We start from the raw sequence: 16,113 nt of genomic DNA on the forward strand, positions 1-16,113 counted from the left end.
GTAACACAAATTTCTGAGTTGAGAACATCAAAATTTTAAATATATGCATTTTTGAATTTCTGAATTAATAGAAAGGAATGAAACAATATACATTTTGTTTCCTGATAGTAGAACAAATTTTTATAGTTTTCTTATTTGAAAACAAGATTTAACAATGTATAACATATTCCATCTATGTATTAGCATAATCGTAATTTAATAAATTTTGTATTAAAGCATTCTTTTATCCACTGTAGATTAATTTTAAAACTGTAAAGGAAGAACACATATCGTTTTATATTAAAAATGGTATTATTTAAATAATAATATTTAAGAGTAGTTTTCAAAAAGTGGTATTAACTAAAATACTAGATCCCGACTATGCAATGCGGTATTTTCTAAACAAAATAATTTTTTTCAAGCTAGTAAAGGTCATACGATTTTGTAAACCTAAGCGAAGCGCACGCAGGAGTTTTCGGAGAGAAAGAAAAATCGTCGCAAATAAAATATTTAACAAATTGTAAGGCCGATAAACAATTGTACATATAATATATATTTTTTGGTAGGCTTATTACCTATTTGCTCGACCAAAGTGTGCGGACCTAACCGCATGTCCAATTTTGGGGCGTGGACGTGAACGAAAGCCAGTAAATTAGGATTAAACAAAGAAAATTAAAGAAAAATCAATATAAAGTGGCCGATATTGTTGTAGTTGCTAGAAAAAAGGAACTTTTCTAGCATTTCCCTTGGCTGCGGATGTAATTACGCCTTTGTGAAAAATTGTGAAAATCAAAATGGCGTCGTTTTTGTGTGCGTGGCAAGGCGCTGCCAACCTGCTTGAAAAGAAAAACTGAGTAACTTTCACTTTTGTCTAAACCTAAAGTCAAACTTGGGCTGTAACCAAAAGGAGGCAGAGAGACATTTGTGCTACAAACGTTGAGTCAATCGCATGTTTTCATATTAATACGCTGTACAAATATTTTATTTTCGGTTTTGAGAGAGTGGACAGTCCTCAGGGCTGCACTGGCTTATCGATTACCGATAGCCGCGAGCACACGTCCGCATTTCACCAGTGCCTGAAAAAATCGCAACGCGAAAAACACGTTTTCTGCAGCTTCACAAAAATAAAAACTTCTGCGAAGGGATTATTGGCTTACTGCCAGTTGTCACAATAAAATAACAACTTTCATCATAATCCGGCGCTTCGGCTGGAAATTGTTTTATACTCGTTTTAAAAGTGAATTGTAGGGATCCTAGCATAGTTTTATACTGCAATATATGTTCTGAGACTAGTGTTTTCTCCTATTTTAGATACTATTGGAGTACTTGATATAGCGAATTCTAATGGAATTACGTAATCAGTGGAAATTTAGTATCTATTAAGACACGCATACCAACAAAAGTAAGCGTCGCTGCACACACGCACGGTCCAACACACACACACGTTCGCGTATGGTCATACCTACAAGTGTGGGAGAGAGACGGCAATAGGGAGTTCAACGTTGCCAGATCAATTCTCTTGTTTCCCCACGATAAACAAGCCAAAATGGTGAGTTATTGACAAGAATATGAAATTATAGACGTGTATTATAAGTGTCTTATTTAATATTTTTATTCAACAGCCTCGAATAGTTCCATTGCAATTACTGAGGTGCCTGCGGGTGCTCTTGGACAACAATGGTGGCATTTTAAGTGCTGTGGAGGTTAAACGCATTTCGGGGTAAGTTTACACCTTGTCGTCAATAGCGACATCTATCGGCGTTTGCTAATAACAAGTTTTCACCCACAGTTTGATGGCAAAGTATTCAAAAAAACTAGTTTCGAAATGTGTGTATGTACAAATTCTGAAATCAACAAAGACGGAACTATTGGGCGACTTTATGGCGGTGGGCGGTTGGTCGCTGGTCTACACCTGGCTAAATGATGCCATCAGGGCGATGAACTGGCCGCTGGTGCAGGAGATCCTGGAACTGCTGCTCCTTTCTCCCGTGGATGTCAATCGCCTCAAGATAAACTCGGCACCCATTCTGGTCAAGGGGCTGTGCAAGGATGGCGGCAATGAAGGTAAGTTTCGGGTTTTCTTTGATTAATTCTGCTCTAGTCCTAGTCCTCAGTCTTGATTAGTATTTCTAAGTCCTGTTCTGGGCTGTCTTTTGTGCATTTAATTAACTAGGGATTACTAATTGCCTTTTCTCGACCGTTCCGACGTTTTCCAGGTGTACGCATTCTAGCCAAGCGTTTGGTAGAGCAGTGGCTGAAGATTGTGACGGAAAACACAAGCATGACGATCCAAGGTGCTGCGCCACAAATTGCAGCCACTACTGCTTCTCAGGTTCCTACATCCGTTTCTGGAGCTGGCTCCGCTCCTGTCCCGGACTCCGCCTCTTCTTCAGACAGCACGGATAGCGCCGGTGCACCTGTGACGTATACCATCACCTCGGCGGCCAACAGCAGCAATTCCAACAGCATAACCATCAAGTGGAAGCCCTTGTTGGATAACCCAGATGGCGGCGACGAAGCTGATTCTGGAACAGCACCGAAAGGCAGCGAGGAGGAACACCTGGAAAAGGGCTCCTCCGCAACCCACTCATTAGCCGACGCTAGTCTGGGGAAAAAATCCGGTTTAGATGATAGTAGTTCAGCGGCGGAGGTTAAGTCTGGGGAGGACGTGGATAATAAGAAGCATAAGAGCTCCAAGAGCGACAAAAGTAAACGGTCCGAGAAGGAGCGCGAGAAGGATAGAAAGAAGGAGAGTTCAACGAGTCATAGGTCCTCCTCATCTAGCCATAAGTCGTCCTCTTCCTCGTCGTCCTCCTCTTCGAAGAGCAGTTCTTCCAAGAGCTCCTCCTCTTCTTCCTCTTCCCATCGCAGTTCTAGCGATAAACACCGCGATAAAGACAAGCCTCGCTCTAGTTCCGGTTCCTCAAGCTCGAGCAAGGACCGGGAGCGCAGCAGCGGTTCGTCCTCTTCTTCCTCGAATAAACACAAGTCCTCAAAGTCCTCCTCATCGTCGTCGTCGTCGTCGAGCTCTGGTTCTAGTTCGTCCAAAGATCGCAAGTCGTCGTCGTCGACGTCGTCATCGTCCTCATCCTCGAGGCAGGACAAGGACAAAGACAACAAGCTAATGCCTCCGCCAGCAGTGGCCGCAGCAAGTGCTGCAGGTTCATCGCCTACAGCTTCGGCAAAGGAGAGCGACGCACAGAAGCCAAGATCGATACCTATCATGTCACGCAAGGCGTCCATTTCGATAGAGATTCGCCGAGACACTGAAAAGACAGGCACCGTAAAGACGTACCAGTCCAAATTCAGATCACATGGCCTGACGGAAGAGGCGCCGCCTCCCCCATCGCGCAAGGGTCTAAAGAAGCCCACATCGTCGGCGGTTGCCGCTTCCCCTGCCCTAATGACGGTACCGCCTTCACTGAAACGTCCATCGCCGCCGCCCCGGGATGCGGCCAGCGACAAGAAGGCCAAGATCGACATCAACAACGTCGCGGGACACGTGGAGAGGCCCGGAGCCGCCAAGCTGATAGCGCCCAAGAAGAGTAAGCAACTGATGCGAGAATCAATACTAATGCTCTTCTCTATTTTATTCCACAGCCCAGCAGCTTTGGTGGCTTTTGCTTTTGTTTTCGATCGGATTCGAAAGTCGAACTCCGCCGTATTATTTGTTGATCTCTATTCCCTTCTCAAGGTGTTTAATTTTGCTTGGGGCGGGTCTTAAATTAATATAAACAGTGCAGAAGTGGGGCCTTTTAGTGTGGGTACTTTGCATTACTACTATACATTATCAATTGTTTGCCATGCGAGTGGCGGTGTTATCCCTGGATCGAGTTTGAACTGCAAGCTGCCGGAGTGTGAGTCTAAGACCTTAACCCCGGATGCCGGCGGATGAAGTTGAATCCCGAAATCTGGGCACTGCGCATGCGCTGAGACCGAATGAAAGCGAAATCTAAGGCACAGACGATGTCGCCGTCGTCGGCGCTTGATGTTAAGTATCCAAACCTGAAATCTTGAACGTATTTAGCTTAGCTTAGCTATAAGGTATGTAGATTCACTTGGCGAGCAGCCCAAAAACTTAAAAACTTACGAATAAAAATACGGTTTCCTCTAGAAAAATACGATTTTTCTATTGAATAAAAAAATGCATTGAGCGCAAAAGAAACTAAAACGAAAATATTGACTTGAGCTGGCGGTTCTAGAAGTTTGGTAGGTGGATCGATCACCACCGTGGGCATGAGTCCCAGCTGCTTCGCTTTGGCCTCGATTTTGCTGTCGTGCGTCACCGAGGGTCGCCCTACTTGTTCGCCTCGCCAGACCAGGGAACCCCAGTTCACCCACATCCTCTTGGTAGTGCGTCATCAGTGGATGCGTCACGTTGGCAGCAAGCTGCTCGGTACGCGTAATCTGATCGCAGTTGGGTTGCTTGGATAGATTAGTGTTTAATACCCAATTACCCTTATCAATGTGCTGACGGGCGTCTCACATAAATATTTAGTCTCTCAAATGTAATTTATTATGAAATATTTAGCTTCAAAGATTAACTAACGAAGTCTAATCGACAGAACTGCTTTATTATATAACCATTAGTCCTAACAATGCACTTAATGGGTGTACTTTTTATGTTTCAATCGTAACGAGAATGTTTATAACTTTTTAATTATGATGCTTAGCAGTACACTCAAATAAAAAGATGACAAACTGTGTTAAAGTTACATTTCGGCAATCTTAGATGATTATGATATGAAACTAATAAAATCGCCAACAAATTGTAGCACTGGGAAAAATTAATGAATTGTTTAGTAATAGTCTGAACTGTTTTTTGTTTTTAGGTTCTGTTAAATATTCTGAGCTCATTCTAGTAAAGACGACCCCTATTACTTAAACTATCAAAAATGTCATAGTGTGTTGAACAACCACAAAGCCCAGAATTTGTTGTTCATAATTTGTTTACTTCTACCAAAACTTCTTTCCAGCAAAAGCAAAATCCACCAAAGCCAATGGGCCATTTAAAGAAGACCACTTAACCAATTTGTTAACCAATCCAATTACTAGAGCGATTACTTACTTTGCCTCATTTTTTCCAGTTCAAACCCTGGTGGAGACCAATCTGTTCTCGGATGCCCTGGCCGCCTCCATCGAACCCAAGAAGGTAGTGAAGCGCAAGCGAACGTCTGCCACATCGCCCACGGACAAGGATGCGCCACTGGCGCCGCTCAAGTTCTACCAGGATACGCTGGACGAGTCGAAGAGCGAGGAGAAGTCGGACGACAGCAGCAAGGAAAACGATGATGCTCGCTCCGCGTCACCAGGCAAGGACACAGATGCCGATGACGACGACATTCCCTTGAAGCGGGTCAAGGAGGACATCGAGCAGAAGGTGCAGAAGGAGAAGGCTGCGGCAGGAGAAGGTGGCGAAGCGGGTAACACCTCTGATAACGCCGAAGATCTTCCCGAGGAGCCCAAGAAACCGGGACCTGGTTGTGGACCCGATGGACCCCCGGGAGTGCTCATGCTGCACCGCCGCAAGGGCCCGAAAAAGAAGCTAACCTGGCAGCCAGAGGAAAAGCTCACCCAGATCCGGTACTTCGAGGTCGACCGATCGGAGCGCGTGAATGTGATGAAGCAGACCTTCCTGGAAATGAAGAACATGGAGCGCTTCAGCGAACGGGACGCGCTGACCATTGCGCGACGTGGCTTCGACGACACCATGGAGCCGCAAATGGAGTGGCGCCCGCTCATCGAAGTCGACAATGTGCCCGACCACCCGAACGGAAACCTCTCCAAGCAGCGCCAGGTGCAGATGGACAGGGAGGCCACCACGCTCAGAGCCCTGTACTTCTCGCCCGACATGATTCCCGACAGTGCAGCGGAGGCGGAACTGGAGCCGCACTTCGCGCACGACATTCCCGTCATACCCATGGATGACCTCACGGGCAATCCGGATGCTGTCAACGACTACAGTACCTTGGCGTGGCCGGAGCCCAAGGGATACGCGCCTAGCTCGGGAGTCGGCGCGAATAACAGCGGCTCGGACATGGGCTTCAATGACAATATGATGGCCGGACTGGGGCCTGGACCGAACTTGATGCAGAATCCATTTGATCCCTTCATGGGACGCATGCCAGCTCCCACGGGAATGCCACCTGGACCGAACATGATGCCCAATCAAGTGCCCAATGGACCGCCGCAAATCTGGCAGAATCAAATGGGTCCGGGCGGAGTTCCACCCGGTGTGCCGCCCATGATGAACGGACCCGGTGGCCCTGGCATGGATATGGGCAACATGAACAACATGAACCAAATGCCACCGCAGAATTTCATGGGCAACCAGTTTGGAAGTCCGGTGCCGCCGTTCGGAGGCGGCCCACCACCCGGATTCAATCAGTACCCGCCCATGATGATGAATGGTCCGGGGCCGGGACCGGTGATGGGACCCAATGGTCCGGTGATGGGACCCAACGGTCCCATGATGAACGGCCCACCCAATGGACCCATGATGAACGGACCGCCCAATGGAATGGGACCGGGACTAATGATGGGCGGACCCAGGAACAACAACAACAACAGGAACAAGAACAACGGCGGCGGCAACTGGCGCAGCGGTGGGAACAACTTCCAGGACAACTCCGGCGGCAACTGGCGCTCAGCAGGATCTGGCTCCAACCGAGGAGGTGGAGGAGGAGGCGGTGGCAACACCGGCGTCTGCAAGCAGTTTATGCGAGGACACTGCAACATGGGCAAGAACTGCAAGTACGTGCATCCGCAGAAGAAGCGCTTGTAGGACTTACCCGAATCTTCTGCGGAAGATTCAGCTGCATAGATCTCAGACGCGCAACGGAGGCAGTGATTTCCGAAATCGAGTCCCCACATCAAGACTGTATCCAGGTTAGCCGCCGCTAGTTAATCTAAGTGTATATATGTATTCGGTATATTTTTTGTGTAGACGCAGTCTATCCCTAAGTTTTTTTAGCCTAAGATATGGGTTTAATCCTCGGCCCCGCTAACTTAATTATTAACCAGATTACCATAAAGTTAAATATTTATAAGTTTATAATTACGCAATTAAATACCAAGTCATATGATGCAGAACCAATTCAGTTGATTTTTTGCAAAGGAAAAATATGGAATCGAATTTAATACACCCATCTTTTTACGAAACAATACTTTTGACTTTCACTAAGTACATATTTTCATCAGGTTTTGGTTTAGTTGATCCAAACATTACGATTGCTATTCAGTGTTTGCTGCCGGGTGCTGAAATCGATTTGTTTCCAGGGGGTATGCCATCATCAGGCGGGCTTGCACTTAACCTGGAACTTTTGTGGCTTCCGTATCCAGGCCCGCGACCCAGAATTCGCTGTTTTCACTTTCCGTAGTTTCCACAGTCCAGTCTTCGTTTCAGTTGGGTGTATTTCATCAGCGCGTTAGCACCGCAAAATCATGAAGTTCCTGAATCGGATAATCCTGTGCAGCGCCTTCCTGGCCGTGGCCAGTGGCTTGAGCTTCACGGTGACGTCGCGGATCTACATGGACGTGAAGCACAACAAGAAGCCGGTGGGCAGGATCACGTTCGGACTCTTCGGGAAGCTGGCTCCCAAAACGGTGGCCAACTTCCGGCACATTTGCTTGCGCGGCATCAATGGCACCAGCTACGTGGGCTCGCGATTCCATCGCGTGGTGGACCGCTTCCTCGTCCAAGGCGGCGACATCCTGAATGGCGACGGCACTGGCTCCATTAGCATCTACGGCGACTACTTCCCGGACGAGGACAAGGCCCTGGAAGTGGAGCACAACAGACCCGGCTACCTGGGCATGGCCAACCGCGGTCCGGACACCAATGGCTGCCAGTTCTACGTGACCACCGTGGGCGCCAAGTGGCTGGACGGGAAGCACACCGTATTCGGCAAGGTGCTGGAGGGAATGGACACCATCTATGCCATCGAGGATGTGAGTATGCTGACCGAAAAAATCGGCAAAAAAGTCGTGGCTAAAACGCTACTAAGAAATGCAAGAAACTCTTTCTAACCGATTTTCCGTTCCAGGTGAAAACCGACACGGATGACTTCCCAGTGGAACCGGTGGTGATCTCCAACTGCGGCGAGATACCCACGGAGCAGTTCGAGTTCTACCCGGACGACTTCAACATCCTCGGATGGATCAAGGCGGCTGGTCTACCGGTGACCAGCTCCTTCTGCGTGCTGCTCATCTTCCACTACTTTTTCCGCCAGCTCAACATGTACTGCTGAGGACTTTAGAGTATAAGCTTTATTACTGCACATAAGACTAAGTGGCCCCCATCCACTCCAAATGAAACCCACAATAAATGCATACAAAATTTAAGGAGTTCCCTAGGACACGAGCACGGCTTTCAGCAGGATGGGCAGAGTCGGTCCCATGTGCAACTGTGAATTAGGTGTCAGTAACTGAGAATTGGATCAGCTTATATGAAAGTAACTCACATCGATGAAGATGTAGTCCTCCACGTGCTGGTCCTTCTTGTAGAAACGCGACTCGGGCTTGAAGAGCCCAACCATGGTCACGTCCACTCCGGAATAGTTGGACAAGCTGCCCGAGAAGATTTTGGCCAGCGTGAAGTGGTGCTTGTGGTCCGGGTACACGGAGCGGTTCAGGCTGTTGTAGTACTCCTCCATGAGGCGCCGGTCCTTCGGCGCCAGATCCCGCTGGTGCTGGACCTTCCTGTCCAGGTCAAAGGAGTGGGCGTGCTTCACCTTGGGGTCCTGCTCCGCGTCCATCAGCCGCTCCATCATATTCCTGTACTTGTCCTTGAAGTACTCGAGTGCCGTGCACTTCTCCGCCCAGAAGGAGAACTTCTTGTCGGAGCTAAGGGATGTTTTTACTGGAATCACTAGATATTAGAAAATATGGTATCTATATTACTGCTTGGGATCCGTGACATTAAAGTCCACGTATAAGCCGGGAATCCGGACGGCCGTGCGTGCTGCTGCAATGAGTTTCCCGGGTCCGAAGAAGTGCAGCTTGAGCTCGAAGCGCCGCACGGTGTTCCTGGCCAGGGAACCCAGGTCCAGGACGTAACCGTGCTGCTCGCAGGGAATGGGTTGGACGGTGAAGTGCTTCACCATCGCCGCCTGCTTGAGTCCCGGGGAGGTGTGCATCTTTTGGTAGCTGCGGTAGACCTGCTGATGCAGCTCATACAACTCCTGCTTCGAGCGGAGGCGCTTGAGGTACCGTTCCGCCAGGATCAGTTGCCTCAGGACGGTGGCGTGCGGCAGCTCCTGGTTGTTGTTCACCATCACGTAGGTGTGCACCATGCGGAAGAGCTGCAAGTCGTGCTGTTCCTTCCGCTCGGAGGACATTTCAGACCCGCTGAAGGAGAGCAACGAGAAGTCCTCGCTGATGGAGGGCTTCTCCTCCACTTGGCACTCCTCCTCGCCCTCCGCGCGTTTCGGTTCCTCATCCACCTCCGTGATGGAGCGGAAGATCTCGTAGTGGTAAATCTTCTGCAGCATGCGGTACTCCTCCTCCACCTCCAGGGGATCCAAAGGAGTGGAGGGCAGTGGGGAGGCCATCTCCAGCATGGGCATCACGCCCTGCCCCCTCAGGTAGAAGTAGCTGGAGTCACTGTTGTTGATCATCGCCCCAAAGGAGTGGTGAAAGCTCTCGCTGAAGCCGAGGATGCCCCTCACACGTATCTGGTCCGCTCCCAGTGGCTCCAGCTGCACAATGTCGCTGGTCACCAGCTTGCAGTAGCCGTCCACCAGACGCTTCTCCTGCGCCTGCTCCTTGCTCGGCGTCTTCACCTCGACGACGACCAACTGGAGCGGATACGTGCTCAGGTTGGTGACGCGCAGCGTGGTGTCGAAACTCTCGTACCAGGGCTATTATACAGATCATAAGATCAATGTATTCATAAATGGGTTCCAATGCCATATACCCACCTTAACTCCCATGTAGACGCTGTCCTTGTGGAACCTGATCTTCTGCGGCAGGTTGACCAGCGTCACGGTGAATCGCTGAGTGCGTCCGCCCAGAAGGACCAACTCGAAGACGGCGCGCATCTCGTGGTTGCGCCGGATGTGCGGCAGGTGGAGCTTGCACTCCATGTCCACGTCCGCGACGACGCCCCGCTTCTCGTAGAAGTAGATGAAGCGACTGGAGAAGCAGTACTCCGAGGAAGCCTCCGACCACTGCTCGCTGGAGTCGATGTGCAAGCGATTGAGAATGTCCGAGAGGGTTTCCCGCACCACGGTTGCCGAGCTCTGATCGCGGTCGTCCTGATCGGCGGGCGGATCCTTGGGCGGGAATAGCAGTGGCTTGTGCCTCAAATCCATGTCGTTGACGACTTCGTCGAGGAGCTCCATAATGAAGTCGCCTTCCTCCTCAAAGCGGCGGAACTGGCAGCGACACTCCTGGTATCTCTTGGTCATGTTTGGCTGGTCCTCGCAGCTGAAGTCGTACTCGAGCATCCGCAGAATCTCGGAGAGGATTTCGCCAGCAATGCCGTCCGGGTCGTCCTCGTCGCCGATGTACACCTCGGTGGTCTCCAGCCTCTTCCACTTGAACTCGGCTGGCACGCAGCCTTGGTTGACCAGATTGATGACGCTGTCGTAGGCCTGGCCGCGATCGAACAGGACGAGATCGGGTTGCAGGATCACCACATCCGGCACCATTATGGCCAGCCGGATGGGCAGCGACTTCTGCTGCTTGCCCAGCGCATAGACCGCGATCCTTCCTTCGATTTGGCGGCAATACTGGTTCTTCAGGCCTCCTCTGTTGAGGATCACAAAGATCTCCTTTCGCTCCAAGCCATTCATGCCAATCTGAATCTCCTTCTCGTAGTTGTCTTCGTAGAACTCCTTTATCCTGAAGGGACCCGTCACCTGCAGCGTGACCTCAGCAAGAGGCACCGAACAGGAGTTCACCAGTGTTGGGGTTTCCACGTAGGAGCGTTCCTTCAGCGGCTCGCAGCGTTTGTAGTTAAAGCTCAGCTTGGGGTATTAATCATAAAGTAAATACTTAATTTGTTAATAAATAAATCTAAATAATAGCTGACCTGCTTTGGGGTCCAGTGCAGTTGGCAGTCCACGAACTCTGCGCTAGTCCTAATCCGAATGATGTGCTTGCGCTGCGGGTACTTTTGGTCGATGACCTGCAGCAGGAAGTCGCCGGTGGCGTGGCCCTCCACATAGGAGCTGGCCAGGATGTCCAGCCCCCTTTCGCAACTGGGCGACAAGTAGATGTTCTTGGGTTCCATGTCGAATCGGGATGTTAGGGCGTTGGTGGCACATCCCGACTTGACATTGGCACCCGGTCCATGGGAATTCAGCCGGATGATCAGGACACGGTACGCACGATGACCCTTGTTGATCACTCGCACGGGAAAGCGGTGCTGGTAGAGGCTCTCGTGGAACTGCTCCTTGGTGTCGGTGTACAGCAGTCCCGCATCGAATCCCTTGCGGATATCGGGCTCAAAGTAGAGAGGCACCCCCTCCACCAGGAAGGTGATGGGCAGCATCATCACGTTGTCGAACTGAAGGTCGATGTACAGGATGTTCTGGTACAGATCGGGATCTGTGAACACCGACACCAGGGTGGTGTACATGCTCTGTCCCGTGGCCGCCAGCGCTCCTCCCCGCGACGTCAGGTACTGGAATTCTATATCCCTCTAGCAGTGCGACAGTATCTTTGGAAGGAAGTCGATTGTCAGGTATATCCGAGTATCCTTACCAGCCTCATGCTGAGCTTCGTAAGCGTGGGTGTGTAGTTGTCGATGTAGAAGTGCACCACGCTCCTCTCGTAGACCTGCAGGCGCTGGTGCACGTACGTGGGCGTAATGCGAATCTCCGTGGGCAACACGTTGGCGAAGAGGTGGAAGGCGTAGGGTCGGCTGGCGCCCACGATGTTCACCATGCCCGATAGCCTGGTGTTGCCCAACGAGCGGAAGGTGACCGCGCACTTGGCAGTGACTTCCGATCCGCCGTCGATGAAGAACTTCCAAGTGCCGTCGCGGAAGGACATGTCGTTGGGCTGTGGGAAAAGGTGTAGTTTCATCTGTTGGCAGCTACCTTTTCGATTCGGCTCGAGGGACCAAATAAATCCAGGACTTACAACGACGTCAAAGTGCAGAAAGGCGCCTATGATGGATCTGTTGGCGAAGGTCATCTCAAAGTCGTAGTCCTCGCCCGCGTAAATGGTTCGGCTTGAGAGGTCAACCATGTTGGACCACACTATGTCGGGCACAACGCAGTTGTACTCGAACCAGAGCTTCGAGCACAGGAACTCCGACTTGATCATGGTCTTCATGATGGGGTGGTCTTCACTGGAGTCCATGGAAGGATTCGCCACGACGGGACAAATCCGCACGGACAGCGATCGGTGGAAGTAGCCCACCTTGTTGGGCACCAACAGGATGGTGATGCTGCGTCCGGTGTTGGGACGCAGGTAGATGATCTCGTTGTCGCAGTAGACTTCGCGTGGATCGCTGGGCACGGCGTTCCAGTCCATGAATATGTAGTTGTTGTGCTTGGTGAACACGGAGAAGTACTTGGAGTTCAGCAGACCCACCAGCGCCTCCTGGATCACTCGGCGATCGGTCTCGGACTTCTCGAAGATCTTCTGCTTCTTCAGGCTGGTCAGCAGATGGGCGGCCATCTGCGGAATGGGTTCTACGTGGAAAGTAATACATATGGTGCATATAGCGTAGTTCCAAGGCTTACCCATCACCTCCTCCTCAAACTCCGAGCTGTAGGTGGAATCGCTGGACTTGACCGAGTTCATGGACAGCATTTCCGCCTCGGTGGTGGTAAAGCGGAAATCTCCCTGCTCCTCCGGCTGCTGGCTCTGCAGATCCTCGTGCACCTTCTGCAGATGTCGTATGGGATCCCGCACTGTGATGGGCAGCAACTCCGTGGCGCTGCGTATGTTAAGTACCAGCGGCGTTTCCTCGCCATCCTCCGTGGTCTTCACCTGGAGCGTGATGGGCACAGCCAGGGGATTCATGAGCAGCATGTACCGCTTCTGGGGCACCGCAATCGGGATGCTGCCAAACTCCACCAGTTGGGGGAAGGTGCGCAGCTGCACCGGCTGTCCAGTGCCCCTGGAGGAGATTCGTGTCATCAGGAGCTACACTTTCGTTACCTTGGTAGTTACTTTAGCAGGATCTTGTAGTGGGCTCCATTCTGCACCTTGAAGCGCAGGGTGTTGGTGAATCGGGAGGGCAGCAGCGTGTAGTAGGACACGCTGAAGATGCCGCGTGTGCACGGGTCCAGAGAGAAGCCTTCTGATGGCGTGATGCGAATCCCAGACACCTCGGGATCCGAGCAATCGGTGTACACCACCTTGGCGGGCACATCTGCGGAGATATACAATGGATATGATCTATAAATGGGCAGCGGATTGGGATTACCTTCCACATTGAGCACCTTGATCTGGGAGCAGTGCTCCTCGCCCAGGTAGATCTTCCGGAAGTCAATGATCTTCGGATGGAACTCCAGCTCAATGCCAGCGATGGACCCGGAGAGGATGACGTGGTGGGATTCGATGCAGTCCTGGGCGTCGCTGAAGCAAAAAGTGACTCGCGAGCGCTGGAAGTACGGCGGCTCCACGTCGTCCGAGAATGGGTTTTCCGGATTGTAGTTCGGCCGGAAGATCAACCTAATGTCACCGGAAAAACCGGCACTAATCCTGGCCGGAGCGTCGTAGTCGAAGTGCTTGGCCGCCTCCGCATCGATCTGGACGTTCTGGACACTGGTGTTCTCCTCGAAGTCGAAGAGCAGCACGCTGTGCATGCTGACGGCGTCGTCGATCAGCTTGTTGGACAGCGTGTCCTCCTTGTCGAGGCTATCGCTCACCACTGGCGGCTCCGTGTAGAACTTGCCGGCGACGAAGATCTCGTGGGCGCTCTCGTTGCACACGGTCACCGTGCGCACATCCTCGCGAGAAAACTTGGTCATGGCGAAGAGCACGCTGCCGATGCTCAGGTGCACGCCCATGGACTTGGGCGTGAAGAAGAACATCACCGGCTTGGGCGGCACTGCAAAGGGATTTATTGGGAAATAGCAAGGATATGAGTTATTTCATACTCACACACGCCAAACTTGATGTTGAAGAAGCCCCTGTAGACGTTCAGCTTCTTCGGCTGGATCACCAGCAGGAACTTGGCGTAGTCCTTCGGCGGCAGGATGTCCTTGTTGTTGTTGCTGATCTGCAGGCCCCGATTGGTGCTGTAGTGGCAACGGTATATGATATATATGATATGGTATATGATATAAGTGCTCAACTTACTTTCTGTATCGCACGCGGACAATATCCTTGGTGGGGTTGTAGATGATCATCTCGTAGTGGGTCTTGTTGCCGGGCACGCAGCTGGGAAAGGTGATGGTGTCGCTGATCGAGGGATTCTCCAGCTTGTCCAATACTGCCGAGGAGTAGGGCACTTGGATTGGAATCATAGCAACCAGATGGGCTTACCAATTATGGGCACCTGGAAGATGATATTGGGGTGATAGCACTCGATGAGGATGTGGCGCCTGCGATTGATGTCGCGCTTGGAAGTGGCCCTGATCCAGATCTTCACTTCCAGGCTCTCATCGGTGTCCAGGTAGCGATGCAGGTCCAGTTCCGGTATGGAAACGGAAGTGTCTTCGGGACTGTCGGTGGTCACATTGATGAGGCGGGGGAACTGCGGACAAGTTCCATGAAAATAGGAATGGATAGGAGTGTAACTCACTCACCAGTCCGGTGTTCTTGATGTTGAGGGTCAGGCCGTAGGTGCTGTTCACCCGGAAGCACTTCTTGTGCACCATCATCCGCGGCGTGATGTGCAGCGTGTCCACCATGTTGGAGTACTCGCTGTAGTCTGCGGATGGCAGGAAGAGGAGTGCATTGAAATACCCACTAGCAATACCCTGTAATCGGTAATCTCACATTCCCTGGCGATGCAGCATTGAAATTGGCGCTTGGCTTTGCTGTATCGAACTGGCGGCTTTGCGTGGCGCTCCTTGTGCGTTTTTGCAGCGCCTTCGGCTGAACGAGCGGGCTCCTCCGTGGCATTCGATTCCGAGTCAGACATTCTGGCATGTGATGTGTTCCCTAGAACTCAAAAACAGGCATAAAATATAGTTTGGATTTTCGTTTCGATTTGATATAAATTCAAAGGCCAGAGCTCACCACAGTCTGTCTCTTATGTTTTTCTAACGAGGTGGCAACATTACGGCTCACAACTCACCACAACGAAGCGGTTGGCATTTGAAATTCCATTCAAGCAGTTTGCACTGCTTTCTCGTTTTAATTGATTTTCTGCGTTCTTAATTAAGTGGAAATGCGGTTGGTCGGGGCTCTCTCTGTATTCGTTTTTATTATTACATCCATATACCTCCTAATCAGTGGTCCTTGGGTTTTAGTTGGTTGGCTGGGGCTGCTGTTTTGGCAAAACAATTTCAATTTGGAAAACCCAACGCAGCGTGAGCACCACAAAATGTCGAACGTGTTGCAGCCTCTTCTTTTTGCTCGACCTCAACCGCAGTTTCATCGGAAAGCCCAAATGCACTGCGAGAAAAGAGGAGTGGAGTCTCAAGAACATGAAATAGGCTAGAGATAGTTGTATGTTTCACGTCTTTCAAATTTGTTTCTTGAAAATAGATGTGTTTGGAAAATGAGTAATATAAAGTTCCATGTAATATTACTATTTTTTAGAGTGCAACACCGAAGCAATGGCAACCGCAAAAGCTGCCAATGCACAACAAAGTCCGGCTGTTTGCCTTATTTATTTGCTGGTCCGTTCGAAGGATGCCGCCGCCTGTGCCCGATTCTGCACTTGGCAAAAGGACATTTCGTCCTTTTGTGCAAAATTAATGATATGGGCGAGGAAGAAAGGCATTTGTGCGGTTGCGAGGTTGCGATGCCCTCCGCCATCCTATTGCCATTTTTATTGTCAACGGGACCCCCGAAACTTGAGATAAAAATTTGCCGGAAAGCCAAGCGACCGCAAAACCGGACAAAGAAAATTGAAAGAAGGTCCTGTGGATGTGGAATGCCAAATTTGCATGTGTGCTCTGCACTGCAACCCATCCTAGCATCCTAGCATCCCAACATCCTAACATCCTACCATTCTACTATCCCACATCCCCATTGGCCATTGTTTGTTGGTCCAGC

At 50.7% G+C, this 16,113-nt stretch overlaps 3 protein-coding genes across 4 annotated transcripts; 2 read left to right on the forward strand and 1 right to left on the reverse strand.

Moving 5' to 3' along the window:
* The first annotated feature begins 409 nt into the window (after nucleotides 1–409).
* Nucleotides 410–7,071, forward strand: LOC122616750 (serine/threonine-protein phosphatase 1 regulatory subunit 10). Of its 2 annotated transcripts, none has more exons than XM_043792692.1 (6): nucleotides 410–499; nucleotides 1,291–1,528; nucleotides 1,602–1,699; nucleotides 1,769–2,043; nucleotides 2,196–3,524; nucleotides 5,067–7,071. In XM_043792692.1, the coding sequence occupies exons 2-6, from the start codon at nucleotides 1,526–1,528 to the stop codon at nucleotides 6,761–6,763; spliced, it is 3,402 nt and encodes a 1,133-aa protein (XP_043648627.1). In that variant the 5' UTR covers nucleotides 410–499; nucleotides 1,291–1,525; the 3' UTR covers nucleotides 6,764–7,071. The 2 variants fall into 2 exon arrangements, with proteins under 2 accessions (XP_043648627.1, XP_043649439.1); XM_043793504.1 differs by lacking the exon at nucleotides 410–499 and adding an exon at nucleotides 552–1,223.
* A 56-nt stretch (nucleotides 7,072–7,127) lies between these two features.
* LOC122618142 (peptidyl-prolyl cis-trans isomerase, rhodopsin-specific isozyme) lies at nucleotides 7,128–8,228 on the forward strand. Its single transcript, XM_043794732.1, has 2 exons — nucleotides 7,128–7,929; nucleotides 8,025–8,228. Exons 1-2 carry the CDS (start codon nucleotides 7,423–7,425, stop codon nucleotides 8,226–8,228), a joined length of 711 nt encoding a protein of 236 aa, XP_043650667.1. The 5' UTR covers nucleotides 7,128–7,422.
* A 6-nt stretch (nucleotides 8,229–8,234) lies between these two features.
* On the reverse strand, nucleotides 8,235–15,087 carry LOC122615916. The gene is made up of 15 exons (XM_043791512.1): nucleotides 14,887–15,087; nucleotides 14,694–14,818; nucleotides 14,431–14,641; nucleotides 14,245–14,377; nucleotides 14,047–14,183; nucleotides 13,367–13,993; nucleotides 13,111–13,312; nucleotides 12,678–13,057; nucleotides 12,070–12,626; nucleotides 11,689–11,988; nucleotides 11,015–11,626; nucleotides 9,900–10,949; nucleotides 8,881–9,839; nucleotides 8,442–8,823; nucleotides 8,235–8,384 (listed from the first exon to the last, which is right to left on the reverse strand). The coding sequence occupies exons 1-15, from the start codon at nucleotides 15,029–15,031 to the stop codon at nucleotides 8,331–8,333; spliced, it is 5,874 nt and encodes a 1,957-aa protein (XP_043647447.1). The 5' UTR covers nucleotides 15,032–15,087; the 3' UTR covers nucleotides 8,235–8,330.
* Nucleotides 15,088–16,113: the final 1,026 nt, after the last annotated feature.

This window comes from Drosophila teissieri, chromosome 2L, assembly GCF_016746235.2.
Source record: "Drosophila teissieri strain GT53w chromosome 2L, Prin_Dtei_1.1, whole genome shotgun sequence".
Lineage (NCBI taxonomy): Eukaryota > Metazoa > Arthropoda > Insecta > Diptera > Drosophilidae > Drosophila > Drosophila teissieri.

Bases quoted from the DNA above. Each gene is read 5' to 3' on its own strand.
- LOC122618142 (XM_043794732.1), top strand. From the start codon at position 7,423: ATGAAGTTCCTGAATCGGATAATCCTGTGCAGCGCCTTCCTGGCCGTG. The intron at 7,930-8,024 runs GTGAGTATGCTG...TTTCCGTTCCAG, and splicing joins CCATCTATGCCATCGAGGAT to GTGAAAACCGACACGGATGA.
- LOC122615916 (XM_043791512.1), bottom strand. From the start codon at position 15,031: ATGTCTGACTCGGAATCGAATGCCACGGAGGAGCCCGCTCGTTCAGCC. The intron at 13,313-13,366 runs GTAATCCCAATC...ATATCTCCGCAG, and splicing joins CAAGGTGCTCAATGTGGAAG to ATGTGCCCGCCAAGGTGGTG. The intron at 12,627-12,677 runs GTAAGCCTTGGA...CTTTCCACGTAG, and splicing joins GTTTGAGGAGGAGGTGATGG to AACCCATTCCGCAGATGGCC.
- LOC122616750 (XM_043792692.1), top strand. The intron at 2,044-2,195 runs GTAAGTTTCGGG...GACGTTTTCCAG, and splicing joins CAAGGATGGCGGCAATGAAG to GTGTACGCATTCTAGCCAAG. The intron at 3,525-5,066 runs GTAAGCAACTGA...CATTTTTTCCAG, and splicing joins GCTGATAGCGCCCAAGAAGA to TTCAAACCCTGGTGGAGACC.